We start from the raw sequence: 16336 nt of genomic DNA, 5'->3' as shown, positions 1-16336 counted from the left end.
AGGACAAACCAAACCCCCCTGTGGCCCGAGCCCACGACGCGGACGCTATCAACCGCTGGCCGGAGGGGAACGGTTTCAACTCCTTGGGGCCTAACTTAACTCTCGACTTCGTTCTAACTTCAGGGGTCCTGGGAATCGTGCCTGATGCTCTCTCTCTCTCCCTTCCACGTTCCTTGGGGGTAGCGCCCAGGGTGGACCGAGCGAACAATCAACCAGCGATTGCGATTCGCGTGGACGAGCAGAATGGGCGCGGGACGCTGACCGAAATGTCTAACCGCAAGATATTGAGATCACGAATCGGAGACGCGGTTTGAAGCTTAAAAACCCTAAAAATGGAGACCAATGCCGGTTGGATATATCCGTCCCTTTCATTACTGAGTCCTGACAGTGTCCGTGTTCAGTCTGTGAGACGGTGGAAGGACAATGAAGGGAGGTGAGGGAGCACATCTTTGCACTGGTCATGATTTCTTTGTCTGGCAGTCTTGCTGGTCCGGAATCAAATTGGACATTATTGCAGTGTGTTTTGCGGCATTGGCTGCCCCTCCGATCTCTTCCAGAACTTCTCCAGATCCTTAGACTGGTTCGGCTAAGTTAACGATACTTACTAGGGATGAGAAAAGCAGCGTGGACTGCTCCACCTTGAGACTGCCGCCAATCGACCTCCTTGCTTCTCACCACAATCGAGCATACAGAAAGAATCAAGATTCAAGATACAGAAAAGCTACACAATGCGAACCATGGCATGCCCGGGTCGCGAACCTCACACTTGGCGTCCCCAATCCAGGGGAGAACCACGCGCGCACATTTCCTATCAGATCCATCCGGAACATTGGACGAACTTCGAAGGACCCTGATCGATTCACCCAGGAATCGGTTAGCGGCCGCTAGCAAATTCCTTACCCCGATGAATTAAATTAATTAATGCCTGTCATTGACAGCAGCCTTGACTCGCGCAGTTCTTACCTAGTGAGTATTAATAATGTATATGATGGTTGGAACATACGGATATCCTGAGCCTTTTAAAGCTAATCGCACAACTCACTCCCTGCAAACCCTATCATAGACTTTTGGCCCCCTCGCGGATTGAACGTATCAAGTTTCTGGAGATGCCTGAAGGCGCTTTCGAAGAAGCACTCTTTGCAGATCGATGTTCGATAACAGCCTAGATGATTCCAGGGACCAGGGATTGTTGCACATCGTCAAACGGGGCTAATAATAAGTAATAATACGCCCCGATTCCATTCGAGTAGCCGCTTTCCTGTCTAGGAAACATTCTGTTTGCAAGGATGAATACTATATATCGCTGACGCGCGTTTACCTATCTATCTTATAAGCTTCCGGTCAAACACAGAACAATCAAAATAATTAAGTCTTTCCGTGGTTTTTTTTTTTACTGGATGCACAGTCCCCGTTTGCATGCACATTCCCGCTGTGGGAAATTGGAAACAACACAACTCTCTCCTCTCCGGACAAACAACTATCAAACTCGCGCTCTAGTTGAGTAGCGTCCCCGTCGAAAACCAAACGAAAGCAGAATTACAGATTTGACAGTCCATAGAATTGAAATCCCAACTATCAGTAGCTACTGATATTCGAGCTCGGTGACCTCCACCTACGGAGCTCGTGGTTGGACGCGGGAGCTCTCCGCACGCAGCTCGGGGAACCCCGATGGTGGGACGTGACACTGGAAAGTCAGTCGTATCTTCTCTACCTAGAGATAATAATTCACACCTTGTGTTCTTAGTTTATTACATCCTTCTTCTTCAATAATCAGCTCTCCAAGAAATCATTCCCAGACAAAAAAAAAGAATCATCTCTCTTTCCTACCTACCTACTATTATCAACACCCCACCATCCCACTCTATATACTGTACATACAACCACAACCATGTCTCCCACCCTCCCTCCCATCTCCTCCATCCAATCCCTCCCTCAAGAATCCCAATTCCACATCCTAGATACCCTCTTCGAACCCTCTCCTCAGCTCCACACCCTCATGGCCCCCGTTCTCTCCCACCAGTCCTTTTCCAGCTACGACTCCCTCATCGACGCCGTCGGCGGCCGCATGACCGCCCTCTCCGCCGCAAACTCCCCGCAAGATAAAGAGATCCTCGAAGGGATCCTCGGTTCGCATCCGCGTCTGGGCGAGTCCTCGCCTGCTGCGAAAGAGCACATGAGCGAGCTGAGTCGGAAGGAGCAGGCGAATTTGAATAAGAGTGAGGGAGAAGGAGAGGCGGAGAAATTGAGGATGTTGAATAGGGAGTATGAGGAGAAGTTTCCGGGGTTGAGATACGTGTATGTGTTGTTGTTGGATTTGGATTCGTCTTACATGCTCCTTTTTTGCTTGTTGTATAACCATTGAGGTTTTAATGAGATGCTGGAAGTGGAGTGGCTAATGATGTGGATTTGTCATTATAGAGTCTTTGTGAACGGTCGTGGAAGAGATGTCATTATGGAAGATATGCGTCGGAGGATCGACCGTGGTGATATTGAGCGCGAGAAGGAGGAGACTATACAGGTATGTTTCCTTTTTATCATGTTCAATATATATATATATATAGCATCTATGATATTCAGGATCTGACGGGCCTTGGTCCTTTAGGCAATGTGCGATATCGCCAAGGACCGCGCGAGGAAGTTGCAGAAGTCGGAATAATCGAGATCGATCGGTTCCTTTGCACACGGATATTTTTTTCATATGATCATAGCGTCAGCCAGGAGGGATGGCCTCTATAGTTATGCGGCGCCATTGCCCAGATAAGGAAGATATAAGATTTATAAGGAAATGGAATGCAGACAAGGCCAAGAGAAAAGCATTGGTCCATGAAAGATGACAATCTTAACTGCTCAAGAAAAAGAAGCAGAGTGATCAGTCTTTTTCTTATTGACCAACCTGACGCCAGACTACCCATGTACAGTACAATTATCGCATAACCCAACAGCAAGAAGCTAAAGACCAGTCGCTTGACATATATAGTGACATCCAAAACATTTCCTAATCGTATCAATGAGTCTCACTCCGTACGGAACAAGCGTACATTCCTTTCCAGTCACGATAGACCAGAACATCGCCGAGCCATCAGATCCCTCCCTTAGCCGTGGTCAAAGATAGAGGGACAATTCTGCAGATAAACCAACAGCAGAGACGATGTAACTCATTTCTTCCCACCCTCCTGGATGCGCAGGATGAAATTCACCACCACGGCAGCCAACAACGAGGCCGCCAGGACCGAGGGTCCGAAGCGATCGTCGAACCCGCTCTGGCCGCGCTTCCGGATACTCTTGGCGCGCCAATGGAACGTGATGAGGGCATAGATCATGGCCGCCATAGCGATGAAGGTGAATAGGGCGGCAGAGATGCGACCAACACGGTCACCAAAGTTGAGCAGACCGATGGCCAGACCGCCCAGGATGACGGTGAAGTTGAGCCATGAGAGGAATGTTCGCTCGTTCGCGAAGAAGACTTTGGGCTCAACACGAGTGGGAAGAGCAATGCGCTTGCCTGGGGTTGAAGGATTGGGATGTTAGCTTTGCGGGACGAGGGAGACAGGAAGAAATGAACGTTCCGGGCTGGTAGGGAACGAACCTGGCGCAGTCTGGAGAAGAGGTTGGCTAGACATGGCGAAAAGCGTCAATCTGTAGGGATTGGCAAGGAGCAGGATGTCGAGGAGCTCGATGAGTGAGCAGACAGAAGAGAAATGGGATTGATGCTCGTGGAGTTGAACTCTCTTTTATCTATGGTATTATGGGTTTTCGACTGCGCCCGGAAAAGTGGCTGGTGCTGTATGACGTTCAATTGGGAGCTCCCTGTGGATTGTCACGTTCCCTCGTGGACTGTGTCCTGACCACACAATGGCAGAGACCTAAGATGTATCTTCTGAGCGATAACCAAAAAAGAGACACCAGCAGATATGAGGGGAAAATGAGACCTGGAGGGGGAAGAGAGAAAGGGACGAGATCGATCGGACGAGATGGTCGAGATAGCACTGGGACTAAGTTCGGGAACGGCCCCGCGAGAAAAGGCGTCGCGGCCAGCCCAGGTACTGCCTCCCCCCACCGCCCAGCTTTTCACGTGCCCATTCGATCCTCCTCGATAGGCGTCTTGGCAGCAGCTGACTATGCACTATTCCTGAAGAAACCTAGCGTATACAAATATAGCCAACCAGAGAGCTCGGCCAGCGGGACGATACCAACCTTGGAAGCGAGACATTTCCATGGATCTCGCCCAGCTCCACCCGGGGCGGTCGATGATGGCAGAGTCCAAACATCCTCAGATCAGAATAATACCACACCTTACATCTGCAGACTGCTCTGTCGCCCCGCCCAATCCGTCTCGTCGACCTACCATAGAATACGCACCCGCATAATCACAACAGCCTCCAATTGTCTTTTTTATCTTGAGAGCCTCAATCCCTTCGCTGAGAGCTCCACATCCCGCATTCCGTTGCCAATTCGCGACTCCTGTGAGTACGGAGTTGATAGGTACCTCCCTCCAGGAAACCATTGCTTGTCTTCCCCGCATTGCCAACAATAGTGCACCAGCTACGATACCTCCAACAAGATTTCCATATTTAACTAACGCTAGAAAACTTCGCAATTGAATTGCCTAGTCAATCGATCCCTTCCCACACGTTGTGACTCAGGTCTTGAAGGCACATAACACAATGGCCGTTGACACGTCGCCAGCGAATTCGGTGCGCCCTATTCCCCGCTATCAATCCAATCAATCCCTCTTCCACTCAATATAAACATTATTATCATTACTATATACACTATGGCTGCACAAGTAGATAAATCGAGATTTACTAACAGTCATGTCTTCCTATTCAGCCCGTGCCCACCACGGAGCTCACCAAGCTCGCAACCGAGGTACGCCATCATCATCATCCTCGATATATCTATCTACCTGTCCCAGGAACCCAACCCACGAACACGCAACTTACCTGCACAATGTATAGGCATGCGACATGGCCCTGAAGAGCGTCGAGGAATACGACCACTCGAAAGTCGGCTCATGGAACTCGGAGATCATCGTATGTTTCACACTTCACCCCTTTATCCCCCCTTCTTTAGTCCCCACCCTCTATGTATGTATGTATATGTACATATGTATGTATGTACATCTATGAACCGTCCAACTAACCAACACAACCATCCCCTTCGCAGAACCACATCCTCCAATCTCTTATCAAAGCCACCGCTCCATCTACACCAAACACTCCGCCTCCATTCCGCTTCACCGTCAACAGTACCATCGTCCAGCAAGGTCTCGTAGACAAGTCGACAACGTCCGGCGACGCCGGTAAGCGCGGTATGCACTCTGCCTCGGGGGCTTTCTGGGATGTCAACCGCGATGGCATGTGGACGTTCAAGTATCCCGGTGGTGAGCAGCGGGGGCTGGACGTGGTCGTGAGCGTGACATGGTTCGCGATGGCGTAAAGATGGGGGTTGTATCTTTCTCTGGTGAAATGAATTTGGAATAGGATTGGGGTGATATCTACAGTGGAGGGATTCACAGTGGCTTCCCATATATCTACTCTTTTCGATTTGTATGTATTTATATTGATCTCCAGGCAGAAATGGAGTAAAAAGGCGAGAAGAGCTGGAAGTGGAGTTCTCCCGGATCGGGCGTAGATTGGGTATCCTGCTATCTCGTCATATCATCGTCCACATATGCTATATATATATATATATATATATAACTACATAATTTGCAGCGTAGCTACCTACAGCCAGATACGATTATTTCGTCAGTGCTAGGGGCCCTAGAGGAGAAAGGAAAGAAGGTACGGGTTTGAAGTGGTCCAAGATTTCATTGTCCGTTCGAGACATCCTCCCGGAGGATGGCCCATGCAAATGCAGAAAGGGGAAAAAAAGAAGAAATCAAAAACGCCCTGACTCCGTCCCAGAAAACCGCCCAGCGCCCCCCTTCACCCATGCGCCATGCTCGTAGTCGAAGAGAGAAAAACCAACCCCGCCAGACAACGGATCCCACCATACGCTCGTGGGAGCCCAACCAATGGCCGAACCATCGCGCCCACTGCAGAAACCTCTTTAACGAGGCTCCGAGTAGTCGTTCAGCGCGACACACACCGCACCGCGGTGGTGTCCGCTGTACTGACGGATGATCTGGCCCGAGGCCAGCTCCCAGAGGCGCGCGTAGTGGTCACTGCAGACTGTGACCAGGTAGGCCGAGTCGGCCGAAAACGCGCAGTCCCACACCCAGCGCTGGTGGTTAGCCAGCGTGGTCTCGAGGTATAGCGTACCGGTAGCGGGGTCCATTGGAGGACCGTCCGGTTGAACAGGGAAACTTGGCATGGGCTGTTCGCCGGCAGTGCTGGGCGTACCGAACGCAGACGCAAACATGCTGAAGTCGCTCGCATTGTTCGCTTCGTGGGAGCTTGCAGTGGCGTCTCCGTCTTCCGTCGACTCCGGCTTCTCTTTTGTTGGAGTCGTGTCACCGTTGCCATTTGCTTGGACTCCGTTGGCAGTATTGGCCTTGGAATTGGCAGCAGCCGCAGCCGCAGCTCTCGCGGGAGGGTAATCAGGGTCCAAGTTCCAGACCTTGGCGGTGTGGTCGGCAGAGCAGGTTGCCAGGTGCTTGACATCAGGAGATAGCAGAAGACGAGTCAGGTAATCTTTGTGAGCTTGGAACATGGCAATTGGCATGATGCGGGTGACTTCGGTATCCTGGATCATACGCCAGATGTAGACATTGCCCTGTTGCTCCAGGTTAGATACGTCGAGAACACTATCCGCAGTTCACTCTACCTTTTTGTTGCCTGCACAGAGCAGAGAACCATCGCTTGCAACACTCACACTCTGAATAGCAACGTCATCCTCGGGGATCAGTTGATGGGTGCAAACGCTCTCCCCAAGATCCCAGACGCGGACCGTACCAGAGCGGTCGCAGCTGATGAGTTCTCCCTGGTTCGGATGGATGACGACGTCGTTGACAGCAGCTTTGTGAACGTAGTTGCGTTGAAGACTGCCAGTGCGAGTGTCCCAGACCTTGACCGTACCATCTTCAGAGCTAGTGACCATCCACTTGCCCTCGCAGTGAAACGCGACGCCAGTGATGTTGTTGGTGTGTCCATCGAAGGTCATGACCGGATTCGGATTGGTGGATTTGATGTCGTAGAGTTTGACATTGTTATGACCAGCAGCCGCTAGGAAGCGCTTGTCGGGAGTGATACAGAGACGGTTCACTTGAGAGTCGGGATGTTGGATGGTACGAGAGCAGATTCCAGATAGAGCCTCCCAGAAGCTTCGAACACCAATTCGTCAGTTACAGACTCCCATGAAATATTTGGAGCTCTATATGGCCGGGCTTACCGTATGGTATGATCATACCCCGCTGTTGTGAAAGCAACACCGTCAGCGCTGGTGGTCCTCGAGCAATGCTATAAGCGACACTCTCGCAGGAGACACTTACCAGTACAGAGAATGACACTCATAATGGGGTCGTGCTTGAAGCCAAGTGGAGGATAGACCACCCGTTGTCAGTAACAATCCAAGAATTTCTGTGTTAAGTGACTGTGAAGTGTTGGAGAGTAAGCGTCCTAAGAGTGAAGCTGGTGAAGCTGGAGCAGCAATGAACCTTCTCTTGTGCCGCGGCGGGCAAAGAACTCCTTTATGCCAGACGTGGCTTAGCGTCCGTTGATAGTTGGTGATAAGGGAAAGGGGTCACGTGTGCGGTGAGATAGGCGGTGAGGCGGAGGTTGGAGAAGGTTAAGTCCGAGGAGGAATTCTGCTGAACGAGAAAAACATTGTTTGCCTCAATAATCTTCACAATTTGTCCATCCACTGGACTTTGACTGCACTGCGTTCTTTTCTTTCGGGGTCTGGTCATATTTCGTCTCCAATTACAGATCATGCTCTATTCCCCTTTGGGAGATGAATCACCAACTGTCTATCTGAGAGTGGCATGGCTGGATATTGTCTAGTTCATTTTGCGGCCGCGAGTCCCCTACCCCAGGGCGATTCTCCTGGTCTTTGCTGTATACCAACACTCCAGCCTTGACCTGACCTCGGTTGCAGGACTGATACCGGTCCTTTCTATTCCGGAGACTCCAAGGAGCGACTGCAAATACTTGATCTGGAAGTCGTCTTTCGAAGCTGTTGGAGGACTCCATACCTCGAGAAGCACCACCGGAGGATACTCTACAGTGTCGCATATACATCTCTACTGAACGCTTGCTTCCGGCCTCGTTATCCCGAGAACTTCCTACTGTTGACCGCAACTTTCGCCTGGACGGTTCTTCAGTTGACATCATACTCTCTTTCAACCTTGTTGGGTACCTGAACGGCCTATTTCACCATATCCGCAAGGCTGCTCTGTTATATCTCGAACCATTCGAGTCTATCTCATATGCCTCAACTCTCGAGCAACTACTCTGCAAATTTCCAGACCTTGTCCTAAAGTGATAAACATCGTGTTGAGTGAAGAGATCATTGAGTGTCAACTTTCGAGGCTTATTGGACAGCCTCTTTTTCCTTGTCAGCGTTTCAAGATGGACGGAAGTGCGGCTGAAGGTAATTCCACCTTTCATTTGACCTGTCCTTCTACGCAACCAGAGGATCCCGGAGTATATGGCTCTGGCGGTATCTCAGATCCCCATTGTTCCTCTGATCAGCATGTCAATGATCTGGGGCTTACACTTTCCCCCGGATCGCAGCAGCTGCAGCACCCAGAACTCCAGAACGACCCTTTCCTGGAAGCTGTCCTTGATGGGCTTTCCAACAATCCCAGCCTCTGGGAAGACATCGACCTTCCCGAGCCTCCTGACTACGGTTTTCAAACATCATTTGACAGAGGAGAGAGCCATACGCATCGCAAGAGATCGATTGATGAAGCATTCGATGGTGAGCATGATGTCTCTGTTCCTTGCCAGAAGAAACATCTCGCAGGCTCGCAGATAAATCCAGACATCGGGCCTCAAGAATCCGTGCCGCTGGCAAACTACGAAGACATCGAACGCCCAGCACCCGCGGCTTCTGCCAACACCGAGAGGGAAGCGACCCCTGACTCTCTCTTTGATGAGCACACTCCTTTTGCTTCTAGCACGGATGAAGATTCCGGAGGTAGCCTGCTGGAAGACGCTACCAATGAGACTATCAGAACGGAATTAGCGGAAACGCCTTCAGTTAGCGAAGACACGAAGCGCCGCTTCGGTCTCCGTACGGATGACTTGGAAGCTGCAAAAACCCGAGATTTCTTCCAGGGCTTCAGGCAGCCACCTGCGTATCTGTCTCCTTATCCTCGTTACGGTGGACCTCTCGGATATCTACCATCTACCCCCAACATACATCTCAAATGTATCCAAGTCACCAGCGAAAGGGTCCACGACCAGATGCTAAACTACCGCCGCAAAATCCAGGCGCTCACAAATGACCGCAACCGGTACTTGAATCTCTGGGAGAGATGGAACACCCTCGACCCGGCTACTGGAAAGTCTCGGGAGCAGCTTATCAAGGAGGAAAATAGGCAGCTCAAGCGGGAATCCGACCGCCAAGCCAGCCAAATTGCGGAGCTGAGAGAGGAAACGGAGAGATGGAGAGCCTGCTACAGCAGTCTCTCGACGACATACAATAACCTTCTCTACGATATCTATATGCGCAATCAAGCAGGGGCCCGGGAGAACCTACCGACCGTGGCCCCTCCACCGCAAGGTCTCCAACTGCAGCATCCAGCAGCCCTGCCCCAAGGTTCATTGCCCGTCCTAGGCCCTCAGATGGCGGAAAAGCAGGGCCAACAACAGATGCAAGGAGGCGCAGCTGTGGCCGATTGCTCGAGGCCCAACCCTCGCGCGCCTCCCAGCCCCTCTGTCACTCCCGTTTCGATTCCGACGCCTGTGACCATCGACCTCACTTTCGATGAGTCGGACGCTGCGCCTCAGTCACGGAACACGTCTCCCCATTCCCAACCGGCCGGAGAGCCTGGCGGCCAACTGCGCCAGTCTTTCCGGAGTAAGACCTACAACTGGCTCGGTGATCGAAACCATATGAGGGGCGGATTCCGGCCACCGCCTGGATATACGCCTGACTGGAACCCAGACAGCCGGCGCTCGTCTAACAGCAGCCAGCCCAGTCCCACGACTGCGACCAATTACTCGCGACCGAGCACTGCCGACCCTGCGAACGTTCAAGGTGCCGTCTATGTTGAAGAACAAGCCGATGACGAAGCCGGTTTGGACGACGACGAGTTGGCGCGGTTGCTGGAGCAGGAACTCGCAGGGCAGTAGTTAGATCGGGATATTATCAAGAGGTGGCACCTTGGGAATTCCGATATAGACTGGCAAGTCTAACGTTTACTACTACCTGTGGTCCGGTTGAACTGTAGTGTTTGTTGGGCGTTTGTCGGAGGCTTTGTTTTCTTTTCTTTTTTTTTTTTTTTTTTCGAAATCGTATGAGATACCCCATGTACTTTTCTTTTCGGTTCACCTTACCCTTACAATCGGGATACGAGAACCTACTGTTTTCGCTAGACGGACGGACAAAATTAATTATACTTATCGTTATCTATATCATATCAAGTATAAGTCATTAGCTAGAAGAAGACCCGTCAGGACAAAAAAAAAGGAAAGAAAGATTACCATCCATCCATCCATTTACAAAGCAGTTACCGTTCAATTTGAGCTTCGAAGTATATACTTTATACTAGATAAACTCGGCGGACTACATCCCGAACGAACCTTATTATTTACTTGCCTCTTTCTTTCTTTACAGAGCCAATATTCTGCTTTAAATTTGTCCATGAGCAAAGACAAAAAAAGAAAGAAAACAGCCATTGACCATCGCCCAGGGTAACAATTTTCCATTATGCTATTCTACGCTCTACCAGAGAAGAGAACAATCCACTAGTGTGCTATTGGAGGAAGGAATAAGAATTGGACTTAACTTTCTGCCAATATATAATAATATGACTTTCTTTTCTTTTCTTTTCTTTTCTTTTCCTTTCTATAATAATAACAACGGCCGAAGACTGAATCTATAGGATATTCCAGTCCCCAGGAATATGTGTATGTACAATTGGGACAGGACAAGGTCAGGTCAAGGTAGGATAAGGTTAGTGTAGAGACGTAGGGATATAAATCCGATCATGACTCGTATCGATAATAGCACAGGTCGAGGTCCACGCGATTTACCTCTCTTTTGACCAAAAAAAGGAAATGCTGATAATTCAGGAAACCAATTGACGATATGATCGAGAGGTGAGCATCGTCGGAACTCAAGTGTACAAGAGAAAACGCCGGCTTTCTACACAAACTGCAACTCATCAGACAGGTCTCACCGGCTGTGATGAGGATAGGGTAACCAAGCGATGAGAATCCAAAAAAAAAGAAAGAAGAAAGAAAAAGCAAAACTCCGTCTTCCAAGCCAATTCTATCGAGTAGTCCGTGCGATTCTATAGTTGCCCTTGTGTTGAGTGCGATGCAAAACTGGATATAGGAGAAGTCGATGTATGTATGTGTATAACCCCCGAGTCTATGGACAATTTGCGTGTGTATAGGTAGAGGACGGCCCCGCGGAGAACAGGACGGTCTCTCCCGACCGGAGCGGGCGATAAAAATAGGTAGTCGAGTTCATTTTATACATCCATCTTCCTGCGGCGTCCGAAGCGCTTCTTCGGGCCGGTATCCGACGAGGCGGGAGACCTGCGTTCTTTCTCGGTCGGTTCGATACTGGTGCCGTTGATGGTACCGGTCTTCAGCTGGCGTCGCACCTTGCGGCCACCGCAGCAGGCGCAGCAGCAGGAGCAGAGTTGCGCGATGAAGCCGATCAAGGTCAATGCGGACGCAATCCACATGAATGCCAACATGCGCGTGCCCAGGTTGGCCTTGATGTTGAGGTTGACCGCGTTGTTCATGAAGACGTTCTTGAAGATGCTCCACATGACGGTCGAGATGACCGACGCGACGATGGTGAACAGCGCAGTGAGGAAGGTGAAGATCAGCATGGGCAGGGCGCGGAGGAAGATGAAGCTGGGCCGGTGGTGAATATGGGCCTCATCGTTCTTGTGAGGATCCGCAGATAACGACTGCGGTGGACGGGATGAGACGGCCAAGGGCGCAATGAAAATGCCGACAAACGAGAGGACGGTTCCAGTGATGAAAAGGCCAAACATCCAGTGTGAGGCCGTGGAGGCAATCTTGAGCGCCGAGGTGATATCCGCAGGCAAGGCGACTGTGCAACGCTCCAGTTAGCCAGTTGACTCGTCATGAGTTTTGTCTTTTCTGTTTTTCCTTTGTAGAGCGTGTGATGTAATACGTACTGGTGGCACCGGCTAGCAGCTCACTGAGCAAGATCTTCACCGGATTGAAGGCGTAGAGGCTCTTGGGCTTGGAGCAGTCGGTAATGCCGGTGTCATCGTAGCCCTCGCAGAAGTTCCACAATCCCACCTGGTAGAAATCATGGAGGCCAATGGACCGGGCAATACTGTTGATGAGGACAGCATTGGGCACGGAAAGGGGGATGATGTTGGAGAGGTCGAGTTTGAGGAAATAGGTTTCGCGCAGGACGGGCTTGTTGGAGAGGTTGCCGATACAGACGAGCAGCAGGAAGATCCAGGCGACGAGATAGAGAAACGAGCGGAAGAGGCGGTGCCAAACCACGGTGGAATGCGTCCGGCCGGCTAGCTGCCGTTGTTGGGGCGCCTTCCGGAAGGTCGGGAGAAGCGCCATGGCGCGGACGAGATAGAGGATCGGACCGGATAGGATGGAGGAGAGGTTCGCGGAAGGGGGTTAGGAATAATAAGAATAAAACTGACAAAAGGAAAAAAAGGATAGAAAGCAAAGGAGGGGAATATCGATAATGAAAGCAATCAATAATGACGGGGCGGGCAGGCCGACATGCTTCAACGGGCCGACTGACGTTGCGAGACCAGCAGAGCAGCGGCAGACGACAACATGGGCGAGACGCTGACGAGGATACTTTTTCTCCAGATGCGATGATTATTTGATAATCCTGTATGGTCGTATTCGTAACCTGGAGAGAACCAGCTGGGGCTGGGCTGACCCGGTGGACCGACCGGCGATCGTGGGTCTGTTGGGCCGTGTCTGGACAGTAGTGTCGTCTCGGTCGGCGAGGGAGAAAGGTTGGAAACCAGATCTGGAGATCAAGAAAGAGAGAAAGAAAGAAAGAAAGAGATCTGGGTGGTGTTGTCTAGGAGAGAAAGGATCGACTGCGCCGTGAGATGACGACGCCCTTACAGCAAGACGGCGGATGTTGGTGGATGGAGATGTCAATGAGAGTCAATGAGAGTCGATGAGACACACAGGACGCCGTTCTGGTTGCTGTGGAGTCTGGAGAGAGAGAGAGCACGAAATACTATGATCCCAAGAGTTGATGATTCTTCCAATTCCATCTGGACGGGAAACGGGCGAGAGACAGCAAGAGAGAGCGAGCAGCCACGGCGGCTTTGACAGGCCGACTAGAGTAGCATAATATCTGCAGGCTGCAGCCTGTAGTCTATTAATATTATTTCTTCATCGATAGCGTGTCTCATTTGTCCCAGTCTTCCTCTCCAGTGAAGATCCAATGTGATAGACTGATAGTTAGTTTCCCCAGCCGGGCGCCACCGCCGTCATGGGCCGGAGGATTCGCATGTGGATAAAGATGGAAGATGGAGATGAATTTAGAGTATCACTGGTATTTTATTATTAGTATTATTAGTGGTAGACGTTGGGCGTTTTCACGTCAAGTTCCGTAGGTGCCCGCGAGAGAGAGAGAGAGAGAGAGAGTCATACCATACCATATCTACTCAAGAGACTGTCTCAAACCCATCGTCTCCTTCGGCCTGTTTCCTGTCTGTGATTAATTAATTAAATCCTCGACCTCGACTGCTAAACGAGAGTAGTCGCTCGCTAACGAAGTAATTAACGAAACGATCGTCGCGGGAAGTCGGGACCAACTTGAAGCAGCTCATCCATCTCAAAAAGGCTGCGCTGCCCCGGCGATCTCAAAAGTTTGTTAACATCCCGAAGCACAGATCGTCGACACGGGAGACGATAGAATTAGATTAACTGATTCTGTCGGTCGCTGAATCAACTACTCCGGAGGTTCGTCCTGTTTTTCTCTTCTGACCGCATTGACACGGGAACTGGCAATCAATATACTGGGTGTTTCTGCGTCTATCGAGATGCATCTGGCTGATTTGGTCGCAGGTTGACGACAGCACCAAAACCATCATCGTCTCCTCGTATATCGAGAACAATCAACTTAATTAACTACTTCTTTCTTTCGTCCATCGCTGCCCTGCCCTGTTGCTCTGCCCTGCTCCAGGCTCCGCGATGCGACTGTTCTCGGCTCCCCTCATCCTTCTGCTGGGCGTTGCCTCCAGCTGGGCGGCCGACGATGGCAAGACGACCAGCAGCAGCAGCGACACCACGACGGGCGATGCCACTCTCAAGATCATCTCTGCCACGGGCGCTGATGTGCCAACGGGTCCTTATCAGACCTACTCGAGCACCATCGTCCTCTCCACGACGGCCAAGGACGGCGAGGCAACCTCGACTACCAGCACCGCCAGTGGTTCAGGATCCGACACAGCATCAGCCTCAGGGACTGCCACGGGCAATTCCACCGATGCCAGCGCTCATACTACCACTTCAGCCTCGCTCACCATGCTGGTCGGCGGCCAGGGCGCGGGCACCACCACGCTATCAGGCAATGCGACCGCGACCGGTAATTCTTCCATGACTTCTTCGTCCACCTCGCAGACGCCGCTACCCACCAACACTCAGCCATGCAATGGCTATCCCGAGTTCTGTGCCCGCAATTACTCCAACATCACCATGGTCGCCGCACACAACAGTCCCTTTGTGCGACCAGGCAATTGGGCCTCCAACCAGGCCCTGCCGGTGACCACTCAGCTCAACGACGGCATCCGCATGTGTAAGTAGAACCCACGAAGAAAGAGAAAAAGAGAACCCCGGCTAACGGACGAGAAGTGCAATTCCAAACCCACTGGGAGAATAACACCATCTGGCTGTGTCACACCTCGTGTGATATACTCAATGCGGGCACGCTCGAGAGCTATCTCGTCACCGTCACCCAGTGGCTGCGACAGAACCCGTACGACGTGCTCACCATTCTGATGGGCAATTCAGACTTCATCGGGGTGGGCAACTACTCATCGCCGATCGAAAGCTCGGGACTGATTGACTATGTCTACACGCCTCCCAGGATCCCCATGGGGGTCAACGACTGGCCTACCCTGTCGAGCATGATCCTGTCGGGCAAGCGTGTCGTTGTGTTCCTGGATTATCAAGCCAACCAGACCGAGGTTCCCTACGTGATCGACGAGTTCGGCAATATGTTTGAAACTCCCTTCTCCCCCACGGACCGGAATTTCCCTTGCACTGTCCAGCGGCCTCCGAATCTGCCCGCCGACCAGGCAGAGGATCGCTTGTATATGGCCAACCACAATCTGAACCTGGAGGTCTCTTTTGCTGGCATCAATCTGCTGATCCCGAACTCGGCCCTGCTGGACGAGACCAACGGCGTCAGCGGCTATGGAAGTCTGGGCTGGATGGCAGAGAATTGTACTAGTAAGTTGCCCTCTTTTTCATTTTCCTTTTTTTCCCGACGACCTTCGCCCCTTTACCTTGGAGGAAAAGAACTAGACTAACGATGTTTAAACAGGGGACTGGAACCGGCCCCCCAACTTCCTGCTGGTCGATTACTACAACTACGGCACTCCCAACGGCTCTGTCTTCGAAGTCGCCGCGGATATGAACAATGTTACGTGGAACGGCAAGTGCTGCGGTACCGGAACTTCTGGAGCTTCTGCTCTCTTGGGAGGAAGCAAGAACATCTGGCTCGCAAGCTTGATGAGTCTGGTTGTCAGTCTGCTTCTGTGATTTGACTTCCGTGATAGCAAGAGAGCTTCAGCACTTGGGTAGGCGTTCTGGGTATATATATGTTTTCTTGTATATGATTTGTGCTCCATTTTCCCTTCCCTTTCCTCTCTGCTAGGATCAGGGTCGGGCATATGAGAGGTTACTCTATATCCTGCTTGGGTTTTTTGTTCCCGTCTTCTTTTTTGCATAGCCTGAGCGTGGCCCCTACACAGTGCCCGTATATACCCATACGCCTGCATTGATTAGGTAGCCATAGAAGAGAATGATAGAATAGACTAGTGTATCATATTGTAATGACAGTTTCACGGCGCTTGTTATAGAGCTCCAACTTGGCTTCAATCATAAAATAACGGGCGTCATTCGAGGGTAGTTAATAGTTATACGAGGTCAATTAGTAACGAAGCCCTAGAAATATAGCCATAGGTGGTGCGTCTTGCGTAGGGCACGTACTCCATATATCACAATGAGACATT

At 51.1% G+C, this 16336-nt stretch overlaps 7 protein-coding genes across 7 annotated transcripts; 4 read left to right on the top strand and 3 right to left on the bottom strand.

Moving 5' to 3' along the window:
- Positions 1-1430: 1430 nt before the first annotated feature.
- C8Q69DRAFT_335075 (Oxo-4-hydroxy-4-carboxy-5-ureidoimidazoline decarboxylase) lies at positions 1431-2679 on the top strand. The gene is made up of 4 exons (XM_028627521.1): positions 1431-1501; positions 1559-2295; positions 2419-2518; positions 2603-2679. The coding sequence occupies exons 2-4, from the start codon at positions 1889-1891 to the stop codon at positions 2654-2656; spliced, it is 561 nt and encodes a 186-aa protein (XP_028483421.1). The 5' UTR covers positions 1431-1501; positions 1559-1888; the 3' UTR covers positions 2657-2679.
- A 247-nt stretch (positions 2680-2926) lies between these two features.
- Positions 2927-3706, bottom strand: C8Q69DRAFT_335111 (vacuolar transporter chaperone 1). The gene is made up of 2 exons (XM_028627522.1): positions 3587-3706; positions 2927-3502 (listed from the first exon to the last, which is right to left on the bottom strand). Exons 1-2 carry the CDS (start codon positions 3618-3620, stop codon positions 3156-3158), a joined length of 381 nt encoding a protein of 126 aa, XP_028483420.1. The 5' UTR covers positions 3621-3706; the 3' UTR covers positions 2927-3155.
- A 958-nt stretch (positions 3707-4664) lies between these two features.
- On the top strand, positions 4665-5439 carry C8Q69DRAFT_508995 (Tctex-1; the record flags this gene model as incomplete). Its single annotated transcript, XM_028633041.1, has 4 exons — positions 4665-4694; positions 4831-4869; positions 4959-5033; positions 5167-5439. 4 exons carry the CDS (start codon positions 4665-4667, stop codon positions 5437-5439), a joined length of 417 nt encoding a protein of 138 aa, XP_028483419.1.
- Positions 5440-5644: 205 nt separating this feature from the next.
- Positions 5645-7740, bottom strand: C8Q69DRAFT_435788 (quinon protein alcohol dehydrogenase-like superfamily). The gene is made up of 4 exons (XM_028628556.1): positions 7436-7740; positions 7336-7357; positions 6772-7267; positions 5645-6720 (listed from the first exon to the last, which is right to left on the bottom strand). The coding sequence occupies exons 1-4, from the start codon at positions 7455-7457 to the stop codon at positions 6055-6057; spliced, it is 1206 nt and encodes a 401-aa protein (XP_028483418.1). The 5' UTR covers positions 7458-7740; the 3' UTR covers positions 5645-6054.
- A 772-nt stretch (positions 7741-8512) lies between these two features.
- On the top strand, positions 8513-10415 carry C8Q69DRAFT_474817 (hypothetical protein; the record flags this gene model as incomplete). Its single annotated transcript, XM_028631152.1, has 1 exon — positions 8513-10415. A coding segment is annotated over one exon (1732 nt), but the record flags the coding sequence as incomplete, so codon positions are not given.
- Positions 10416-11590: 1175 nt separating this feature from the next.
- On the bottom strand, positions 11591-12683 carry C8Q69DRAFT_405326 (SUR7/PalI family-domain-containing protein; the record flags this gene model as incomplete). Its single annotated transcript, XM_028628071.1, has 2 exons — positions 11591-12186; positions 12275-12683. 2 exons carry the CDS (start codon positions 12681-12683, stop codon positions 11591-11593), a joined length of 1005 nt encoding a protein of 334 aa, XP_028483416.1.
- Positions 12684-14040: 1357 nt separating this feature from the next.
- On the top strand, positions 14041-16266 carry C8Q69DRAFT_474811 (PLC-like phosphodiesterase). The gene is made up of 3 exons (XM_028631151.1): positions 14041-14895; positions 14952-15551; positions 15646-16266. Exons 1-3 carry the CDS (start codon positions 14292-14294, stop codon positions 15861-15863), a joined length of 1422 nt encoding a protein of 473 aa, XP_028483415.1. The 5' UTR covers positions 14041-14291; the 3' UTR covers positions 15864-16266.
- Positions 16267-16336: the final 70 nt, after the last annotated feature.

Source organism: Paecilomyces variotii, assembly GCF_004022145.1.
Source record: "Paecilomyces variotii strain CBS 101075 chromosome Unknown C8Q69scaffold_9, whole genome shotgun sequence".
Classification (NCBI taxonomy): domain Eukaryota; kingdom Fungi; phylum Ascomycota; class Eurotiomycetes; order Eurotiales; family Thermoascaceae; genus Paecilomyces; species Paecilomyces variotii.
This window is presented reverse-complemented; position numbering and strand designations above follow the sequence as displayed.

What these genes read in the sequence shown, in the direction of transcription:
- C8Q69DRAFT_335075 (XM_028627521.1), top strand. Translation starts at nt 1,889, where the DNA reads ATGTCTCCCACCCTCCCTCCCATCTCCTCCATCCAATCCCTCCCTCAA. An exon ending in TTTCCGGGGTTGAGATACGT is followed by an intron (nt 2,296 to 2,418) that starts GTATGTGTTGTT and finishes TTGTCATTATAG; the next exon opens with AGTCTTTGTGAACGGTCGTG. An exon ending in AGAAGGAGGAGACTATACAG is followed by an intron (nt 2,519 to 2,602) that starts GTATGTTTCCTT and finishes TTGGTCCTTTAG; the next exon opens with GCAATGTGCGATATCGCCAA.
- C8Q69DRAFT_335111 (XM_028627522.1), bottom strand. Translation starts at nt 3,620, where the DNA reads ATGTCTAGCCAACCTCTTCTCCAGACTGCGCCAG. An exon ending in TCTTCTCCAGACTGCGCCAG is followed by an intron (nt 3,503 to 3,586) that starts GTTCGTTCCCTA and finishes CTTCAACCCCAG; the next exon opens with GCAAGCGCATTGCTCTTCCC.
- C8Q69DRAFT_435788 (XM_028628556.1), bottom strand. Translation starts at nt 7,457, where the DNA reads ATGAGTGTCATTCTCTGTACTG. An exon ending in GGGTATGATCATACCATACG is followed by an intron (nt 7,268 to 7,335) that starts GTAAGCCCGGCC and finishes TGGTGTTCGAAG; the next exon opens with CTTCTGGGAGGCTCTATCTG. An exon ending in TCTGTGCAGGCAACAAAAAG is followed by an intron (nt 6,721 to 6,771) that starts GTAGAGTGAACT and finishes CTGGAGCAACAG; the next exon opens with GGCAATGTCTACATCTGGCG.
- C8Q69DRAFT_474811 (XM_028631151.1), top strand. Translation starts at nt 14,292, where the DNA reads ATGCGACTGTTCTCGGCTCCCCTCATCCTTCTGCTGGGCGTTGCCTCC. An exon ending in CAACGACGGCATCCGCATGT is followed by an intron (nt 14,896 to 14,951) that starts GTAAGTAGAACC and finishes ACGGACGAGAAG; the next exon opens with TGCAATTCCAAACCCACTGG. An exon ending in GATGGCAGAGAATTGTACTA is followed by an intron (nt 15,552 to 15,645) that starts GTAAGTTGCCCT and finishes ATGTTTAAACAG; the next exon opens with GGGACTGGAACCGGCCCCCC.